A 21,705-nucleotide genomic window follows, 5' to 3' on the forward strand; every position below is an offset into this window, starting at 1 on the left:
TTACTTCTGTGGAGTCCGAAATGTAACTGCCTGTGCTTCTCTTTCAGAACCGTATCCCTGGAACCCAAGGAGCAAAGGGAGCCAAGGGCCACAGAGGCATTGAAGGGCCCCCGGTAAGTAATCAACCCTGTGTGACCCCCCTAAACGAACAAAGAACATGTATAAACCATAATGCATCATCTAGTCCTTGATAGAGAGTCGGTATCATGGGTAGAATTGAAGATTTTGAGAGCAAATTATGAGAACTTTTTACAGAAAGGGTAGGGGAGTGAGGGTGTAGATATGAACTTTATGAAAAAAAATAGAATAGCTTCAAGCAGTTGGTTTCATGGAATAAGCCTGGAAGACTTGAGAAGCAAATTGGGTAACTTCAATAGAAGGCAGAATGTGTTTAAGGAAGAGGTCAGCAGAGTGTTTTGGCAAAGTAAGAAGACTTTATGAAACACAGTAGTAAAGTGTTAACAGCAGGTTGTATGCTTCATCAGCAAGTTAGAAAGCTTTAAATTAGCTCAGGTGACTAGTGGTGTGATACAATTGTTTCAGAAGTCTGGGATTCGAGGTGAAGAAGAAGGAGGGTGTTAGGAAGGAAGGCTGAAGAGCAACTTGAGCACAGTAAATGTGTAGGGCCGAAGGGCTTTAGGGGCAGGTTTGCAGGGTAGAATAGACAAGGATCTTATTTTAGAGATAAGATTGCAGTGACACTGTAAAAAACAAAATGTAAACCCATTATTTGCAAAGCACAAACAATTGCCCAAGGGCGTCAAAGCACTAGGGGCCATCATGAAGATTAAGCGAACTATTGCCCAAAGTCACATGGTGCTGGTCTGACCTGCTGCCGTTGCCGGGGATCGAACTGTGAACCCCCGTGCTCCGTAGTCAGACTCTCTGACCGCTGCACCACACCTTTTCCATGTTGGAATCATTAACAGAGGAAAAGATATCAGAGAAAAATGGTCTAACTTATGAGGCAGTATTTGACATATTAAGTGAGGTATGCCTTAGGAATGGAGTAGGGGTACTGTGGATTGATTTGAAGGAACTTACAGGCAAGGTGTTCATTTTGAGAGGATGGGCACCTAGACATATGTCGGAGTGTAGAATGACATTAGGTGCAAGGTGGGAGACTATGAGCGGTGTGTGTCAACATATTAGGGCAAGTGAAGCAATATGTTAAAGTGTGAACACATGAGTGTCAGCCCTGGAAGACTTCAAGGATAAGGTGTGAAGATATCAGAGGCAGAGTTTTAGGATGTTAAGAACCAGGCCAGAGAAGTTTGTGGGAATATGTGGGAAGGATTAGAACTTACCCCACAGTTCTCCTAAACCCAAGCCAAGGAAGTATTGCAGTCTCAAATGAGCAAAGTGAAATAACTTGGAAACTTGGAAATTCCAGAACTGGTTGCTACTGCAAAACTGGGGAATAAATCTACCTTCTAGAACTGCAAGTAAAGTTACTTTTCCCAGACTCTAAAATCCCAGATGGGTGTAAGCAGGGTGTGCTTTTATAGGATTTGGGATCTGGGAGAGTGTGGCATTGGAGTTCCAAATTAGGTGTACATTGCCTAGTCTATGAGGGTGTGATGCTTCAGGAATGGGTGTATTGTTCTAGTCGTCTGCTGTACGACCCACGGTAAATTCTGTAAACTGTTTTTGTTGGAATCAAGCTTTGTTTGAATTCTCACAAACTCCACATCCTGTGCATCCACGCCAGCAGACTCAGGCAGTTACCAAATATGGAAATCCTGCTTCTCTCATAAACCAACAGTGAACCGATACAGACCGCTTTCACAGGCTATATTCTTCATCAACACAAGCAAACTAGCTACCACGTCAGCAATGGAACATGATGCTCTTCACATATACCAGAATAATGGATATTTACTGCTGCCTCCAATACAGGGTTTATTTCTTACAGCCTCAAGAGGGTTTCCAGTTATATCACAGACATGATGCATTCAGATCACTGAGTTTGCTATAGAAATCTAATAACTTTTTCCGAACACGTCTCTGTCTATGACTATCACAGCACCTTGCGATTCTTCATATCCTGTCTCTATAAGTCCATTGGACTATCATAAGGGTCCCACTCTGGGGCCTTTAAAACACCAGTATTATTAGCATTCATGTAATGCTGTGTTCTACTGTTACACCCTGATGTGCAATATGATAATTAGCAGCATCTTGCAGTCCTCATGCCTGTTAAAGATAACATTTGCTTGAGTTTGAACAGAACAGCTCAGTTTCAGGTCCATCAGTTCAGTCAAGGGAACGTCTACCCCATAAGAAAGTGCATTATGTTCAGGGTTGAAGAATGCTTTACTCATATCAGAGCAAACCATTTCTCTATTGGAACGAAATTCATTAGCATGTTTTGTTGAAGCAATGCTGCCCTATCCTTGGAAGGCAAGGAAGGCTTGGGCCCTGTACTCCCCAGACTGGACCACCCAAATATTGAAATCATCCGGGATTCTCTTCAGGACTAAGACTTGGTTCTGCAATTCTGTTATTTACTAATGCGGTGCTTCCTTTTAAAAGACATGTCCAATTGATTCATGAATGTCTTCTTGAATTATCAAAACTAAGGAGAATAAATGCTCAAAAACTTCAGAATTGGTGGCCTCAGGTTGATCGCGAATATTTAAAATAAAAGGCTGCATTGCCCTTCAATGTATGGGCAGGTCTGGGAGTTCTTCCACTGTGAGCACAGCAGTCATATTTGCTTTTTCTACATAAGACATTAAAGCTGGTTCCAATGTCAAGGGAGCACCTTATGTGAAACACTCCTTGTGAAATTGCCTCCTACAGTCTTGGCCCAAGCTAGGATAGCCTGTAAATTAGGCTATAATTGGAGAGGCCTGCACTTATACAGAAGGATGGCCTAGCAGGTCCCGTCATATATATAGTTTGTTCAGTCTTTCGTCATGGATGTCCTTTGTTTCCATAGCGTCTGAGACATAAAGGTCACCTGTATGTGTGTGTGATTTTGCATGTCCCTCTGCATTTGAATGATGATGTCCATTGGGCTCCATGTGTTTGGTGCTCTAGATGGCAGTCATAGTAGGTGCCTGCACAGAGTGACAGCTGCCACTTTAACTTTGCTGTTCGGAATCTGCTTTTTTGGGGGTTTCAGCCTTCTGTGAGAGCCATTCTGCACTTAATCCAATTTATGAGAGACGGTATGGCAGGATGACTATGACATGAGGTCATCACACCAGAAATATGTCCCACAAGATTACAGGGGCTGCTACAAATGAAACCAAAAAAAGTTTTGTCTCTGAACAGGAACTGAGATATGTATTGCTTTGTGTATTCCTTTTATGGGGATTATGCAGTGGGGCAAATAATCCTTCTTCAATTCACTTCTAGCAGCCTCATAATTCAATGCGTATTTCTCTGTGGCGGACAGAGTTACTTCTACCATTTGCAAAACATCCCACTGGAGTTTGCACATTCTATTTGCTCCCTGATACGCAATGTCATCTTAGGTAACATAACCCAGTCTGTTCACTCATGCTCTTGCCGGTCTATAGCTGGAAATAAAGCATAATGCATTACCTTTAGTCAAGCTGGAAAGCGTCTTCCCGGAGTAAAGAGATCACATCTCCCATTGTCAGAAGCACCTCTTGCAGATATGTGGCCAGGCTAGGAGCTGGGGGGTGAATACAGGTTCTCTTCTGGCATCATTCATGGTCCACCACCGAACATTCATCTAGCATCTTGGGACTTCAAAAATGAGGAAAGGCTAAAGACTACAGGAGAGCAAAGTCTATCAGTAAAGAAAAGTATTCCCAGCACAATTCAAACAAGGCCCCAAGTTTACATAAGTTTTATATGGGTGCTCATGAGAAGCAGAGTGACACTATGTAATGCTAAGTGTAACTAAGTGTTGATTAAATGATGCAAGCATTAGAGTTGATCAATGTATATGCGCAAAAGAATTTATCTGCCGAAAGTCAACACAACTGCAGTTGTAAAAAGCATTGTCTCGCACAGGGCGAAAACCTTGATAATCCATCCAAAGTGGAGTTGACTTGGTGGCAATAGCATAAACATCCATAAGAGTTCAAAGCAGTGTTATACCTACTAAAATCACGCAGAGTAGCGTGAATTAGTGTTACCCTGAACCCTATCAGTGAATGATCCTAACTTATAGCAATGTGAATATGCACATCAGATGATTTTTCCATGCAGAAAATTTTATATTATCACATGCTACACATATAGTTCACAATTTGACCCTGGACATTCATGTGCATGAATTAAGTGTGCTTGACAGTAGTCTCAGATACAAGGCTCACAGCAATTGCCAATATGTGTCAACTATTCTGCCTGTTCACCATTGGCCAACACAAAACCCTGTTTAGTGTTACATAAGCATTATGTTATTTGTGTAAGCATCAACAATGACATCATTGGCATGCTAAACTTTGTAAACATGGTGGTGTGCTATTTTTGATTGTTAGCTCAACACTGCTGTTTTTCAAACAGAGCTGGGCTGTGTAGTCTTTAGTATGTCTTCTCCGAGGTGTTAAACACACACATTACAACAAACACCAAGCAACTACCTTTCTTGATGGCCCCATCGCACAGTAAGACATTGGTCCTCATTTAGATTTCAGTGTTAAACTAGTAGGTCATTCATTTTCTTTCTTTGATGTGTCATAGTGAATATTGGCCAACAGTTCTTCCCTTGGTAAGGAAGAGTAAAATTCAGACAGGGCCTCTTGGCCAACCGGGTTAATTCATATGAGGTGGCTATTTCTTCTACCAGGGCAGAATGACACCAAGGCAGTTGGAATGTTCCCACCTATTAAGAGTGGATTATCCCTGGGCAGCTTAAATATACATTATTTATGGTAGGGGGAGACAAAGAGGTGTTCACTGATGAGGACAGATTGGTGAGGGGGCTTGTTCCCCAAAAAAAGACACAGTGAGTCTTGAGCCTATGACTAGGTCACTAACCGAAGCACAATAAGGCCGAAACAGTGGGCATACATCACAGAATGAGGTTCAGGCACTAACCATGTGCTAGGATGTAAGGTCAGAATGAGAGCTGCGGAGAATAAATGCCTCTTGACTTAGAAAGTGAGGTCTCGGCACTCAGCATTTGTCTTGGTAGGCAAAGGCTCTGCAAACAGTGAAAGAGTCTCCAGTTTGAAAGAGATTGTCTGGCATACAGCTTACAGAAAACATCTCTTTTGTGGCAGCACAGAGATCAGTTGATGACACGCACTCCAGTAGGCTAACTTGTCTTGTAGACCCCATGTGGGTGCATTAACAAGATTAGGCAATCTAATAGTCATCTAATACTATTCTCTGTGAATACATCTGATTTCTAGGGTAGCCAAGGACCACCAGGACCACCAGGACCAGATGTAAGTAGTCCATTTTGTCTGGTGTCTGGTCTAGAACTTCCACCTTCTCTTCTGGGTTTCTCTTCTATTTGTCTATCTTCTTCTGGCTGGCTTTCTCTGGCTTTCATCTTCGAGTCTTTTTATTCCTGCTCTCGTGTTCTGGATTTTGACTTAATTATCCTAAACTGTACTGTCTTCCGGCCATGACACTTGAGCTTTAGTTTTCTGGTTTTCTCCTTGCGAGCTGATTTCATTTTCTGGTCACTCCAGTTTTAGTCCTAATCTCCTGATCTCCTCTCTCCAGCCTTCCTCTCCTAGTCTTCTCTCTCAAGTCTTAATCTTCTTACTGTCTTTCTCTCAGGTCTTTGCCTTGCTGACTCAAAAAGCAGCACACCTGCTTAGTTGAGATGTCAGGGCCACTAATGTTGTGTAGGACGGCCTGGTGACCGCAGCTCTCCATATGACTCCTTTGGCTTCTGGGTTATGTTGATCTGTTAACTAAATTCTATCTTTGATATTTTCTACTGCATATTCTGTTTCTATGATCTCTTCCCAGATAATCCTTTGTCAGCCATCTCGCCAAGTCTTTCTGTCCTAAAGCCCTTCTCAGACCTTCTCTTTGGTATTTTTTCTCTTCAGCCGTAAGGCTCTTTCTCTGCTTTCTCACTACATCACATGGTGGGGTATTTTCTGTGGCATGTCTTTCCAAACTGCTATTGATAGAGCATCTGCAATTAATGCATCCTTTATTTTAGGATTGTGAAATCCTGGACATCATCATGAGGATGTGCTGTAAGTGAACTATTTTTTCAAAATAGTTTATTCATGGGAATGATGACATTCCTTTAACTCCACTAGTCTGCCATAATTGTGTGTGGATGGAAAGTAATGGTGCTGGTCTACATAGAGAGAGGGCAGACAAGTCTGAAAATGGTGTGCAGAACAAGACTGGTAGCCATCATTGTTATTGGCCTCATACTCCTAGTGCCACAGGGCACCTCAAGTACATGTCCCCGTTTCCCCTGTATTACAGATCACATCCATTGCCTGTAACTCTACTTCTCTAATGCAAGAACCTCTATTAACTGCCCCATGGCTGCATCACACCACTATTACCTGTTCTGTTCTGTCTGCAGTACAGAGCACGCCAATGTTATGTTTGCTCTCACTTTGATGCAAGTCACCTCCACTGTTTTCTTTGTCTTGTCCAGACATTGGCACATTATAGAAAGTGCATGTACATTTAGTATTTGATAAAAACAACTTGTGAGCCCAGTGAAGAACCTTTAATGTGAAATATCAAATGTTTAGATAACTTCAGTATTGTGTTTGCTTTGGGAGTTTGACATATTACTTTTTTTTCTAGCTTGCTGCGGTGAGTAACTTATTCTAATCTTCGATGGTGAGTTCCCCTTCTCTGATGTGAACTATTTTATCAATTTTCACTTTCTCTGGTAAGTGCTTTCTCTGTTCTTCTGACATGAGAAACCCATCCCATGTTATGTTAGCTGAACCTTTTTGGAGAACTCTGTCCCATGATCTATTTGCAATTTGTAGTAAGTACACCTGCCCTTGGCCTGTTTCCTCTTTCTGTGGTGAGTACTTTGCTCCCTGCACCATTTTCCTCTCTCGTTCTCATTATGAGTTCCCTGTATTTAGGTGTGGGGATTCAGTGGCTGAAATCTCAAATTTCAACCTGTACCCCTACACTCAAATACATGGATTATGTTCCCAGAATGAGTAGTAGCATGTGGACCAGAGATTAACAGATCTATGGGCCCAATTCACAAAGGTAAACTGAGACGAAAGTTTAAATTTACAACTTTTGGTATTCACAAAGGGCATTTACAAGTAGTACATTTAGATTTTTGTCTCAGTTTAACTTAAGTTTTGGTCCCAAGTTTTACTGAGAGTAAAACTTAAGTTAAACTGAGACAAAAGTCTAACCTTATACCGAAAGTCATAAAGTTAGACATTCGTCTCAGTTTACCTTTGTGAATCGGATCCTATGTGTTTTCCTCCTTCTCGGGGTTATAACGTATCCAAATACACACCCATTTGCTATCTTTAAAAATGATGGCAAATGGGTGAGGGGCACCGTTAAGACCATTGGTATGGGTGACTAGGCTGTGGTCAGGGCAGTGCAGGTGAGGTGAGAGCCGGAGGAACATCTGTATGTTCTCTCATATTGCAGGGCCGTTGGAGGCAAGATGCAAATGCTGCCCTTAGCCCCCAGAGGACCATGCACAGGCATGGTGTTTCTGGGGCCTGAAATTACTGGATCCAGAAATTGGAGACCCAGTAATTCCAGGCCCAGAGACACCAGGTAAGTTGATTCGCCCGAAGTTGATGGAATTGATAGAGTTAGTGTGGTCAAAATTAACAGAAAAATGCTGAGGATTATTTTAAGAGTACATACTCGCTATCAGCTGACATCGTTTGCAAGTTGTCTGAGGTCCGGATCTTGGGAGCCATGTCAGTAACAGAGCAAGGGGTGCCTCATCTAAAAATTGGTTTTGTCTTCTAAACACAGAGTGTACCTGTGGGCCAATAGATGTCCTGTTTGTGGTGGACAGCTCAGAAAGTATCGGTCTCACCAACTTCCAGATCGCCAAAGATTTCATCATCAAGGTTATTGACCGGCTCAGCAGAGATGAGCATGTCAAGGTAAGCCCTTATGGAGAACATGATGACTTTAACATTCCCTTTGCTCCCACAATAACAAATAAGGAGGCTGGCCTACAAGAAAAAGGGCCAATTAAAATGAAACAGGAAAAAACACGACAAGAGTGCCACCTACCATTTTAGTAATCAAGGCATACCAATGGATTCCTAGTAGAGACACATATCAGATAAAAATATAAATGGGGACACACAGTTTCACATACACCTCCAGAGATCAGGACCAAGGACAGAGCCTAGGTGTCCATGGAGGCCTGGGCTGTACAGGTCAGGTGTTTCAGGAGGCTTAAACCTTGAATTTAAGAGATTTGTTATGTGGTTGTTTGAGTTTACTAGAATATGGTTTGTGGTGGTAAATGTGAAAGAACAATGAGTTTTATCCTGATAAAAACTTTATAGTGTGTTATGTGTATGAATTATCGTGCCAATGGACGTTGCCATTTTTCATTGAGGTGAGTCATCTGGTGCTCATTACCTGATATATGCAGTTTCTTTCTCGATAGCACCGCTAGGCAGATAAATAGTTATGATTCGGGACTCTGAGCCTAAAGGCCTGACATGTTTAAGCTGACGTTTTCTTTATGGCTCTAAGTTGTACTTTATGTGGTGTGCAGGGAGTGCTGTTGAGTTGGCAGCACTTTGCTTACAACGTACTGTGTTATGCGCATGAGGGTGATGGGGATATGGTTAGAATGTTCTGTTTAATAAAGGTTATTTATAATAAAGATGCTGTGGAGTTATTATTGTTAAGTGGCCATATTGGATGTGTGTTAGGAATTGTGACAATGTATGTACATTTCTACTTTATGTTGATTATTGTTGTATGTTTTTCGTAAGAGCCCTTCCTAGAATAACCATTGCATGAAACAGACCAACAACACAGTCATACTCCCCCATTTGTTCCGCTGAGATTAGGTCCATCGCATGGTGACTGTAGACCATGACAGATGGGGAAGCATGGTATACTATTATTTCAATGACATGAGACATTAAGTATTGCACATTAACTGCCTACAGAGTCTGGCCCACAGGCATCCCCCTGGTGACAAACAAAGGGAATCAGTGAGTAGATGGGGCAGGCTATGCAGTGGTTTTCAAAACTGAATGTGTGGTTGGATGCATGTTTGGAAGTTGTGTTTTGGTCAGTTGATGAATGGATTTGATAAATGGATTGGTCAGTTGCTGGATGGATGGATGGATGGATGGATGGATGGCTGCATGCAGCAGATAGAAAAAAGCCACTAATGAGATCTCATTGTGTAGAAAAGCTTGAGTAGCCTTCAAAATAGTTCTGGTGTGGGGGCTGATGTCTAATGCCTGGGAATCAGTAGGCAGTGCATATGCTTATCATGTCTTCTCTTTGTTGGCTACAAACATTTCTAACTTCTACTCTTTTCTTGCAGTTTGACTCCAAGGAATCACGTGTTGGAGTTGTTCAGTACAGCCACGACAATACTCAGGAAACTGTGGCCATGGGTGATCCTAATATCCAAACCATTGGCCAGCTGAAAGAGTAAGTGTGCACAAAGTGAAACACAACTTCTTGCGAGAGTATTTGGCACTGTACTGAGGCACATATGTAAGAGTTACCTCTTATGTCCAGGTGGCATGACTTTAAAAATGCCCTGGAGAATTTAGTGGGATTATTTGAGAGCTGTGACATGGTCATATAAAATGCAGGGCAATTGATATTGTAACTAATGAGGGGCGGTCTACAAATATGAGCCTTCCCAGCTAAAGAAAGATTTGGCTCTTGATATATCCCAAAATATTTGACCATATTAGCCGGGGCAGCCAGAATAGACCAGAAGTTCGACTGCAAATGGCTCAGAATGCAAGAATGTTCATTATAAGCACCTCACTTTTTTCTGAATTAAACTTAAGCAAGTTTTATTGCAACCAATCTGAGACCACCGCCATACACTAATGGAATAGTTCAATAGGGTCAGCACCCAATCTTTCCAATGTGTTGATAAGTTGGGTATCATCAGCATAATTCATACATCAGAGGCAAAATTATTTTACTAGTTTCACCGGCTGGCGTATGTAAATATTGAAAACTTTTGGGGTAAATGCTGACCCCTGTGGCATATCTTGGGGCAATGTCTTACATTCTGACATAAATGGAGGTAGATATACTGAATGTGACTTAACCAGTAAATAAGATCTACATCTCTCTACGGCCCTGACTCCACTACCAATGTTTTGCAGCCTGGCAAGTAACATAGTATGCAATACCATATCAAAAGCAGTGGTCAGACCTAATAGCACAAGGACTGAAGACTCAGCTTTGTCCAGCAGCATTTGAAGGTCATCTACCATGGCTAACCTGGAACTCTCTGTAATGTGTAGTGGTCGAACCATTGACTGTGACAAACCTAAGATTTGCCCCTTTGCCAACATCTCAGATTAGAGTTGATTGACATGTTTCTCCAGGCTCTTGGCAGCAAATGGTAACAGTTATATCAGCTGAAAATTAAACAGTAGTGAGGGGTCAGCACAAGTTTATTTTAACATAGGCACTCTCAGCACTTTTCTAGAAGCCTCTGGAACATGACCATTAATTTAGGAGCTGTTGCAGACCTCCAGTAAGGCAGGTCCGAGAACCTCAATTGCTGCTTTCCGATGGAGAGAAAGAAGAGGATCTAAAAGTGAATTAGATTTTACTAAGGAGACAATCTAAATCAATTTGTCCAAGAACAGATGCTCTCAATGGTACAGAAATGTACTGGTCTGTATTATCTAATGTAGAAGGCACCTCCTTGCCCTCCTGACCTACCAGGCTGGGCATGACAGCTGCATCAGCCTCTCCAGGTGACAAGAGTTCACTAGAGGAAGTTAGGGGCATATTATCAACGGCCAGCGATAATTATCGCTGGCCATGCTTAGTGATTCATTTTTTATCGCAGGCTATCTCTGGGATGTATCGCCTTGGTAGCGCGTTATTAACAACGCCTTTCTCCAGGGCGATAAAAATTCCAGAGATAGCGAGGTTATCGCTGTTTTGCAGGGAACATCGCTGGTTTTCCAGCTATGTTCCCTGCAAAATGCTGATAACCTTGCTGTGGTCGTATCAGCATAATCCACCCTCTATGTAAAGCATAGGTAAGTCTGGATTTTATTAGACGTTAGTTTTTGGCGAAAACCGCAGTTTTCGCCAAAATCTAACGTGTGCTAAAATCCTTTGGGCTGCCTTGTAAATATCGCAATGTGAACATCAGGGATATTTGCAAGGTAGTCCATCCGGGGAACGCCTAGTGATGCCCACTTTACATCTCAGTAGAGATGCAAAGGGAGGCGTTGGGAAAAAGCGTGCTAACATGCGATTAAGCATGTTAGCACCCTCTTGTAAATAGGGCGATATTTTTATCTCAGTTTTTTGGCTTTTAAGCCAAAAATAGCAGAGATAAAGCCCTTGTAAATATGCCCCCAAGTGATTGAAGGATGGTAGAGATCCTAACTTCAAAGACGTTAGACAACTGATTCACCAACTCCTGGGTATTTTCGATTGTATTTACTCACATTCATTGGAGGGGAATTCCCTTACAGTTTGGAGCTTCTCATTGGCTAAATGTGTAGACCCCAAAATGTAACTGGTGTAGAAATCAAGGTTTGCAGAGACAACCAATTTCTTTTATTCCTTCAAAGCCTTCTTCAATGCATCCCAAGCCAGGATGGTGAGATTATATGTAGAAAATATATAATATGGGATAAATAAAATAGGTTATTTGTGGCTTGGAAATGACCATAGATGGGCTTAATGTCGTGATGTGATCGAAAAGTTCAGGGTTAGGTCTTAAAGATGATGTTTGATGATTTCTCACTCTGATGTGGCTATATTTGGACTTTAAAGTTGCTGGTGGTAGTTGAGGCTTTAGGAAATGGTCTATGGTTGAATGGATGGTTGTGATGTAGATGTAGAGATGTTGTGTAAGGCTGAATTTTGGCTGTAGAGATCATGTTTAGGGATGCAATGTGACTGTGTAATGTTGAGTACGGCTGTCTCCCAGAGATGTTGTGTAGTAATGTGATATGACTGTAGAGATGCTGTGGATAGCTGGCCTTTTGCTATAGGTATCTATAGAGTCTGCTTGCGTATGCATATGGACTATGCTGACTCAGGTCCTCTCCTTATACGATTGTGTCCACAGAGCTGTGAAGAACCTTGGGTGGATTGCAGGAGGAACATGGACTGGAGAGGCACTCTTGTTTACAAAGGAGAACCTTTTGAAGCGTTTCTCTTCTGAGAAGAGAGTGGCACTGGTGCTGACTGATGGGCGCTCAGATACCCTGAGAGATCTCACACCTCTCTCATCCCTTTGTGAAATCAACACTCAGGTAAGAGGCGGTGACATACCCAGAGTTCGATACATGGTACCTTGCACATAGAATTGTGGAACCAGTCAGACTATTGCAAACTATTTCAAGACCCAATACATTTGTGGTGCGTGCTACTTGGATGTGCTAGACAAATCAATTATCTCTAAGCACAACCTACAGATAAGCTTAATATTCAGAATCCATGTGAGATTGACAGGAATATCCAGACTGTCCTAACCTAAAGCAGAGTACTTGTCATGCAACAAAATGGAAGCATGGCATATCCCGAATGTGCAAGAGACAAGCAGACACATATTCAGGGCTTTCATACAACAGAATCCACTACCATTAGCGTTCTAGCCAGCAGCACAACTCCCACCCATGGTAAAGCCTGCAACAAGGCCCATGTTGTTTAATCAATTTGAATGAAACGCTGTACCAGCAACCAAACTAGCAGCAGGTGTGTATCCAGGCAACAACCTAACAGCGATGTACATATGCAGAAACCAAGTTGATAGCAAAATTCCTTGCTAGTAATCAAGAAAATAACAGTATTCAGGGACACATTATGCCTAACTAATAACTAAGCAAATAGTAAGGCTGATATCAATAAACCAATTTGTCTGTAATATTCGTATCCAGTAACCAAGCAAGGAAACAGGCCCCTATCCAGTAACCAAACAGAAACCAAGGTCACTGTTCTGTAAACACACCCTTTAGACTTCTGACCAGAATGAAGGAAATCAGTCTTGTACACAGATATGGATGTGGGCAATCACCATTGAGGGATAGATAATCATCGATAAGGGATATGACAGTGACTCTGATCGTTGTGCCAGTGTGGTAGGCATTCTCAGAGGTCGGGAGACATATTGTTACAGTGTTTACTTTTCTACAAAGATTACAGTGTATTATCTGAACATCTCTTTCACTACTGACATGTTGTACATGTCTACCTTGTCAGACATCACAGTCTGTTAAAAGAAGCTCATTGCACCCCTGCAATATACCTGACATCCATGTGTTGGTTTTGTTCATCACAGGTGGTCTCCCTGGGAGTAGGTGATATTTTCCGGGCACCTCCAAACCCAGAGCAGTTGGACCAGATTGCTTGTGGTGGCACAGCGTACAACCAAGGGATTTCACTGCAGAAGGATAATTATGCTGAGCTCCTCGAGGATGGATTCCTGGAGAATGTTACTGCTCATATCTGCAAAGGTAAGAGACTGGGGCAGGTGAGTGGTTTCTAAGAGGGATCCTAGGAGATACAGGAAGTTTTGAGGGCTTCTAAGAACTAGAAGCCCAGGTACTGGAAAGAACTGTGGGTGTTGTTATAGCCAAAAGTGGGGATTTGCAGTGGAGTCATCTAAACAGGGTTTCTAGTCTTAAAAGGAGTGACAGGATTTGAACAGGCAAAGTGGGGTTAGAATTTGCTAAGTGTCTAATCATAACCAAAACAGACGATTAAACATCACAACTTAGACAGAAGATGTGATACAACCTTACACCATGGACTAGGAGAGTGGGGTGCTGCAAAAGCTTCAACAGCAGCAGGGGGGAATACCACAGAAAGCAGCACACAGCCTTTGGTTCAGGTTGCAGATAAAAGGTATAGAGAACTTCATACCACAGACAGAAGGAACCACAGAACACCTCACGCCAGGCAGAACAAACTACAACACATCACACCACAGACAGAAAGGCCTAGAGTGGTCATATGACTTCACATATGCCACGTGAAGAGAGAAGGGTTAGAACATATCTGGCAAAAGACAGCAGACTCGAGGTTTAAAGTCCTTCCTGACACAGAGGGGCTTAAAGGGTACTCTTGTTTCAATTGTCTCATGGCTCAGGCTGCTACCTTCTTTTCTAACATATTAATATTGTTTTCACAGACAAGAAATGCCCAGACTACACCTGTCCAAGTAAGTATTCCCCCTTCCTGTACCTTTGATTGGGTGACATATGCATCACAGTCTGAGTGATATACCCTTCCAAGATTCGCACTATCATTGATTTACTCAGGTGCCAGAGTAACTCAATTTGTAGTCTGCATGCTTCTTGATCATCAATGATTATACTGAAGTTTTGTTTGTCAAAAGTAATATCTCTTCCAATTTCAATAATGATAGGTAAAATGTATATTTGTTATGCTTTGTAATGCTTAGTGTGGTGTTCATCAAGCAAGGTTGTTGACTATGCATATTAAGAGAAAGCCATATACTTAAAAAAGATGGTTGTCATATGAAATGTTTCACATGCCAATGACCTTTTTCATTCAAACATTCTTCCACCACATGACAGCCTCACTAGTAAACAAGAAGCAATGTAGATTAATTTTTGTTTTAGATTCCTGGGGGAAGCTTTGTTATAGGCTACTCTTTTTTTCTTTAATGTCCTTTGAACACATCATTTAAATTTACTGTTCTAAGATTTGCACCCATCATTTGGAGTTGTAAATTAAAGTTACAAATGGAAACAATGTCCACTCCGTTATAACGCGTGATATGTGAGCATGTGTGGTGAGGCACAAGCATGTATATGCTGCACTGGCTTGTTTTTGTTGATGCTGTTCTGTACCAGCAAACAAACATTGTTTTCTTTCTGTGGAACAGCACTAGCAGAAAACATTGACAAAGTCAAAAGGTCGAGTAATGCCATTGTAAGGCAAGACCTATTTGCTTTGCAATTGCATGTTTCTCTGTCTTTCTAAAAGTTATCAACCACCTGCCCTTCTATGCTTGAACCGCTAAAGTTTGTTTTCTACTTGCTATCAAATTCACTCTGTCATACTTGGATGTGTGATCCTTTAGGCTCTGTATCATGGCCTGCCTATACAAAAGACCGCACCCACCTATAAGTAATCCTCCCAGGCCATGTTCATTTCCAGGGTCTCTTTGAGTCCTCACTATCTTTCTCAAAGTAATCCATGCAGATTGTATCATCTTGCTATTGATAGGATCATACCAACCTTCAATATGTCACACTACCATCCTTCAGTATGTGAATGTCTAACTTCCTGGTCATCCTTGACGAGCCTTCTGTCCTTCCATATTGGATCCTCTGGATTATAGCTAATGTGCAGCTCGCCTCCCTCTACAGCAGTCAGTGCTTACGGTTTCATATGATTTTTTTCTCTCTCATTTTTACTTTGGATATAAATCTCAACGTAATTAATAGAGAGATTCCCTGTAGAGTTGTTTTTCATTGTTGGATTATTACATTTTATTTTATTCTGACATTAAGGGGTCGATTCCGATCCTGGTAAAAAACTGTCCGTACGATTCGTATCCGGAGCCCTCTCCGTACGAATCGTACCCGTCCGTCCGAGTCACGTAGTACGATCCGTATTTTGTGAATACGTCCGAATCGTCACGATCCGTACGTATTGCAAGGCTGAAACCATGAACCGTACAACTCGTACACATGCCGTACGACCCGACGAGTACGATCCGGACTGGGGAATCAGGACGCGATTCGTACGGTCCACGTCAGGTAAGGGCGATTCGTACGGAAAAGCGCACAATCACATACACACCGTACAGCGCGTAGCCCCCATTATCGCAGGGGTACGGCGCGTATCCCTGCGATCATGGGGGATACGCACCCTACCCCGCGATTGCAGGGTGTACGCACCGTACACCCAGTGAACATGGGGTACGGTGCGTACACCCCAAGATCGCGGGGTACGGCGCGTATCCCCCATGATCGCAGGGGTACACACCATACCCCTGCGATCATGGGGGGTACGCGCCGTACCGGGGGGGGGGGGCAATTCTGTACCTGTTTCGTGGCGAACTCTGCTTTTACGGCTGTTTTCAGCTCCCGTAGGAAAAGGGTCGTACGGTGCGTACCCGACACGAATCGTACTTGCCGGGTCGGAAAAAGCAGTACAGCGTTCCGAGGGAGATTCGTGCGGAGATTCAAGTCGTACGGTCTTTGTATGATTCGTACGGAGTCCGGCTCCTGGTACGAATCCTACTTCGTCGTACGTATGTGGGACGTTGCAGGGTATGATTCGTACGGGGAAAACGCTCCATACGGCTAATCGGAGCGCTTTTTCCAGAATCGGAATCGACCCCTAGATGTGCTATTTTGTTACTACTATATGTTTTATTTACACTCCAACTCTTCATTTTCTTTTTACTTTTTGACTAGGGGGGAAGACACTGTTCCCATCTACCCTTTGCATTTTACCACCTGTTCCCTTTTCTCCTTTCCCTAATTCAACCCTTGCCCCTTAATCCTTATTAGCTATCTATTCTCTTCCTGATACTTTTGTTACCAATATTTTGGTACCAATGTTTTTTCCCCCAATTGTTTTGTCTACCAAAATGAAATTTCCATTTTAATGGTATTTTACTACTGATTACATCAAGCTAGGAGGACATCGGTGGGTGAGTGGCAGAGGAGAGATTGCAACACTCCAATATGGCCCGCAACATGGCAGGCATTTTGGAGCGCAGGGTTTACTCCGGTGACACCTGTACAAGTGTCTTTGGTTAAAATAAGAATTAACATTTAATCATTATTTAAGAATTTCTATAGGGCTCCATTACACTAAAATCATTATTGTTCATGTGTTTTTTGTTGGTTAGATTTTTGGGGGAATTAATATCATAAGATCATCATTACTGAGCTCTTCTAAAATATTGAACATCTTTCTATGTCTCCCCCTCAGCTCTGTTTTCTCTCTGATCAGCCAGGACTCTTTGCTACTCTTGCAGTGGTGATCCTTTGATATCTCTTCCGTGTACTGGCAATCAAACAAAAAACAAATGCCCTACTATAGTTTAAAGGTGATAATCTTATCTCCGGACCATCCATCTCCACATAATGTCCTCCTGTAGTATATTTCCACAGTTCTGTCTTCTTTCTCAGTCAAACTCAAGGTCCTATTGTTTTGCTGTGAAAGACGATTGAGGAGTGTATTATAAACCTTTGTACCTATGACCATGCGTGACTATTCTTCCTATTTGTGTCACTGTTTTTTCATACTTCATATTTCACATTTTAATTAAAACTAACATTCTATTTTCTCCCTAGTCGCATTTGCATCACCTGCTGACATCACCCTCCTTGTGGACAGCTCCACCAGTGTTGGGAGTCGCAACTTTGAAACCACTAAGAAGTTTGTGAAGCGCATGGCAGAGAGGTTCCTGGCAGCAGGAAAGACTGCAGATGATGCAGTACGTATCTCTATTATCCAGTACAGTGGACGGACCCAGCAGCAGGTGGAAGCACAGTTCCTGTCCAACTATACCCTGATTTCCAATGCCATTGATAGCATGGCATTCATCAATGATGCCACTGATGTCAACGCAGCTCTTCAGCAGGTTATCCGCATGTACCGCCAGAGCCCTCGGGCTGGAGCCAAGAAAAAAGTGTTGATCTTTTCGGATGGGAACTCCCAAGGGGTGACCCAGAGCATACTCGAGAGAACTGTGCAAGATGCCAGACAGGCAGGCCTTGAAATCTATGTGCTAGCTGTGGGCAGCCAGACCAATGAAGCCAACCTACGTGTCCTGATCACAGGGAAGACCACAGACTATGATATTGTTTATGGGGAGCGCCATCTCTTCCGAGTGGCAGACTACCCCTCCCTGCTAAGAGGGGTGTTCTATCAAACAATCTCCAGAAAGATTTCACTTGACTGAGGAGCTGGAATGAGCCCCAAAGTGGCAATCTCAACTGTTCACCTATATTGTTTGAGCACACTTTCCATATCCATTGACAACCCAAATAATTACATGGACTGTGGGAATAGTGCAACCCTTCTGAATGAGAAAAATCCCTCTCCTTGTGCGTAAAAGAAGCATGGGTGAGCGAGTAATGCATTCTATCAAGGCTGACCCTCTGTATCCCTTGTCCCATATTAAGTAATCCAGCAGTCATAGCATGAGTGTTTTTCAGTGTCCATTCTTTCCTCCCTGAAGAAGCACCCACCAGAGTGTGAAAGTATTCCTCTGAGCTAGAATTCAGCTTCCCTGATTTAGTCTTTTGATGCTTTTGTGTTATCAGCAATATTCAGGATTCTCCTCCTTAGATGTGATGGTGCTGTTATATGAAAGTGTGGGAATAAGATGCCACATCTTATCTCTAATGAGGTTCTCAGCCATCTTGTAAATAGAACGCCTAGTAAGTTGGACTTAGAACAAGGGGATCTGAAAACCAGGATACTCTGGGGCAGAAACTAAGCAATGGCTTGTCTATTCAAGCACAATCTCACCAAATTGTGCAGTCAGTGGAGGGTAGCAAATGATAATAGGGAACAGGAAGTGTAAGGCTTTTTTCTCTCTCTTCAGCTTCCATATGAATTAATTGTTGGCCAAGCTTGGAGGAGAGCATGTACTTCAGCTTATGTTCTGAATTTGCTGTTTTTTATCCATAGGTGGGTCAAAACTTCTATTGGTGTGTAAAGGAAGCTCCCATTTTCTTGTTGGGGGAGGGATAGTTTTTCTTCTGTTTTTGTCTGAAAATGGGAATTTTTTTTCTTGCAGCCGATTTCCATTTTTGTCGGGGTGCTTTATCAAACTTTCGTGAATAAAAAAGATGTCTAAAACTAGACGTTGTTATGGAATTAAATTTATACCTGGTCGCCCCATCCCCTTGAAAGCTCTGCTTTCGTCTACTATGTAGGGCTTCAAACAATGATTTGAGTTCACAAACACTCTAAGTGTCTGCATGGTCTGTTCATCTTTCAACAGACACCTCAAGAGACTGGAACATCCTGAGGCTTGTTTCTCATTGCCACAGGTGATTTCAACTCTTAAGAAGAAAACACCATGTAGATGAACACTGGGCAAGTGAAATTCTAGTGGAGGACTATGAAAGGGTAGATTAAAGCAAGACCGGCAACTCCTGTGAATATGAAGCTATGAGTGAAATGAGATCGAAGCGGGAAAGCTACCAACCACTGACAATTCGATTTGAAGGAAAGAGCCCTGGTCCTGGCTGTAAAGAAGAACTAACTAGCTGAGTTGTTGATTGACATAAAGCAGGTGAAGAGGGACCAACCAGGGAGGTCCAATGAAAGTTAAGTAGAAATGGTAGGCCTTCTCATGAGCACTGTCTGTGAAGAGTGTAAGTGGGAGGTGGCCACTTTTAGTCCTTATAATTGGGGCAGTTAAGGACATGCATCATTATGTGTAGGATATAGGGGTCTATTTTGATTGAATGTTGCTGCATAGTTGAAAAGAGTCGGGTGCTAATGCACTCTGAGTAAGCATTACAACTCAAAAGGATTTGAAGATACAAGGCAGCAGGTCTAGCTGTAATGGATGCAGGTTAGCCATAGCAGGCCATGACAATTTATAGTTACAAATGGTGCTCTCCCTGTATCCCGTCCCCAGATGAATGTCTTATTGATAATGTCAATATTATTGGTCCCAGATGGCACTTCCCCTTCCTGGGGGACTCATGATTTTCCTGCTGCTCCCGGTCGACAGTCCGCATATTCCATTGCTCATATTGTAGAACTTTCCACCCATGAGATCAACTCGTCCTGTGTGATCAGAGAGTTCCACTCACAATTCCTTGAGGGGTTATTTGTTCTGGTATAATCTGAGGAAAGGTCCCAGGACCAGAACTAATGGTGCTTTTAATTACTGAATGAGGTGCTTTATCAATGGTATTTCTAGGTTCTTTGGTAATCCAGAATCATGCAGGGTTTGTATTTTTTTTTTTGACTGAACCATGTTTCCTTCATCCATTTGTCAATAAAAGAGTTCCTTCCACAGCTAAGCTTTGTGTGTTTTTCCTTGAGTTCTACTTTAGGAGGTGCAGAGTTGAGAATGAACATTAGCATCTATCATGCAGGTTGTTTTCACAGTACTTTACAGTCACTCATATCCCTAGACACACACTCGTGCACACACACAATCTCATATACACACAAACACTATTCCTTTTCTAACTTGAAGCAAAAAAAGTGTTCACTTTTTAAAATGGACAATGCAATATAACAACAATAAGTAGAAAATACTGGTTGAAAATTAGAATCAAAGGAGCCAAATATGAAATTCAATGAGACTAAGGTTAACAGAGGGCAAAATATAAATACTTGGAGCCAGCAAATTCAATTATAAGATGAACTATAGGAGAATTCTAGATCTACCTCTAACTTATTTAAGAAGATGTACTGTAAAAGAAAATGTATCTATAGCTGATCAAAAACAGTTTATTTCTTTAAAAAAAAAAGGAGGATAAAGAATACATGTTAAACTAAATTACAGCCAAAATTAAAAGACTTACTTTTTAAACCTCTCAGGTAAAGCATGTATGACATACAAAATGATCCCCACACCCTTCTTTATTTAAGTGTGCTAGGGCTCTCCTGGACAGAATCCCGAGCCCCTCGGTCTTCTAGTATTGGTGGGTCCCCACTATGTACTGGCGGTAACTCCATGATGCTGCGCACTCTAGTCCAACACGCCCCGAAGTCTCAGCTTTGCCTTAAGAGTTTGATAGCAGCTCTCAGGAGTTGCAAGTGCCAAGTTTCCACAAGCTTGAAACAGTCTTACCAGACCCATTGGCAGCCAGCAGTCCCGGGAGGGCCGGGATGCTCCTTCGGAAGGTCTGGCCTCCCAAATCTCAGGGCCCACATCCTCTCATCATCTCTTCTCCAATCACACAGTGGCCTCCTCTGTCTCTGGAGGATCCACTTTGATGTTAGGCCTGGTAAGTGTTTCTCCTGGATTCGCAGTAGTTCCCCCCTCTAATGGTTACTCACGAAGTGGCATATCATAACCATCCATTGGCAACAGCCTTGTCTTCATAGCACCGCCTCACCATAAGACACGGGGGTCATCAACGTATCATTTGCCACAGGGAACAGCCAGCATTTCCCGGTGGTCCCCTTCTCAGCAGCACAGGGCCACTAACTTGGTCTCAGTCACAGGGAACAGGCCAAACTTCACAGAGGGCCATCTCCTCTGCACACAGGAGTCTTAAACTGCTCTCATCTACAGGTGATGGCATCCAATTCATTGTGGCTGTCTCCTCCGCAGCACAGGGTTCACCAGCCTGGCCACAGTCATGGGGAACTCATGGGCAACCTCTAAAACTTCACAGAGGCCCCTCTCCTCTGCACATAGGGTTCTCAGTCCTGGATATATTTGTGATCCTTTTCTGTCCTAAGATCCCACTAGGAATATAGAGAATATCAAAATGCTACAAGGATGAGCCAGCCTGGTGGTGAGTACCTCACTAGGCGAGGATCTGCTGATGAAGCAGGTTAGCATATGTTAGCATTTGGGTGAGGGTTCTCTGAGAGCACATGTTCTATGCATGGTGAGCACTAAAGAGCAGGGCATTGTGCACGCTTGTTTTAGGAGACACCCTCCACTTT

At 42.6% G+C, this 21,705-nt stretch overlaps 1 protein-coding gene across 1 annotated transcript in view; it reads left to right on the forward strand.

Annotated features, from left to right (window-relative positions):
* Positions 1-20,092, forward strand: part of COL6A1 (collagen type VI alpha 1 chain) — a 91,945-nt gene extending 71,853 nt beyond the window's left edge. The window contains exons 27-36 of the mRNA XM_086956235.1: positions 48-113; positions 5,340-5,375; positions 6,110-6,146; positions 6,721-6,729; positions 7,888-8,021; positions 9,440-9,549; positions 12,188-12,374; positions 13,400-13,574; positions 14,252-14,281; positions 17,403-20,092. Of these exons, the coding sequence (XP_086812361.1) occupies positions 48-113; positions 5,340-5,375; positions 6,110-6,146; positions 6,721-6,729; positions 7,888-8,021; positions 9,440-9,549; positions 12,188-12,374; positions 13,400-13,574; positions 14,252-14,281; positions 17,403-18,013 (1,395 nt within the window). The 3' untranslated portion in view covers positions 18,014-20,092. The remainder of the gene's footprint in view (positions 1-47; positions 114-5,339; positions 5,376-6,109; positions 6,147-6,720; positions 6,730-7,887; positions 8,022-9,439; positions 9,550-12,187; positions 12,375-13,399; positions 13,575-14,251; positions 14,282-17,402) is intronic.
* Positions 20,093-21,705: the final 1,613 nt, after the last annotated feature.

This window comes from Lissotriton vulgaris, chromosome 2_1 (genome assembly GCF_964263255.1).
Source record: "Lissotriton vulgaris chromosome 2_1, aLisVul1.2, whole genome shotgun sequence".
NCBI lineage: Eukaryota > Metazoa > Chordata > Amphibia > Caudata > Salamandridae > Lissotriton > Lissotriton vulgaris.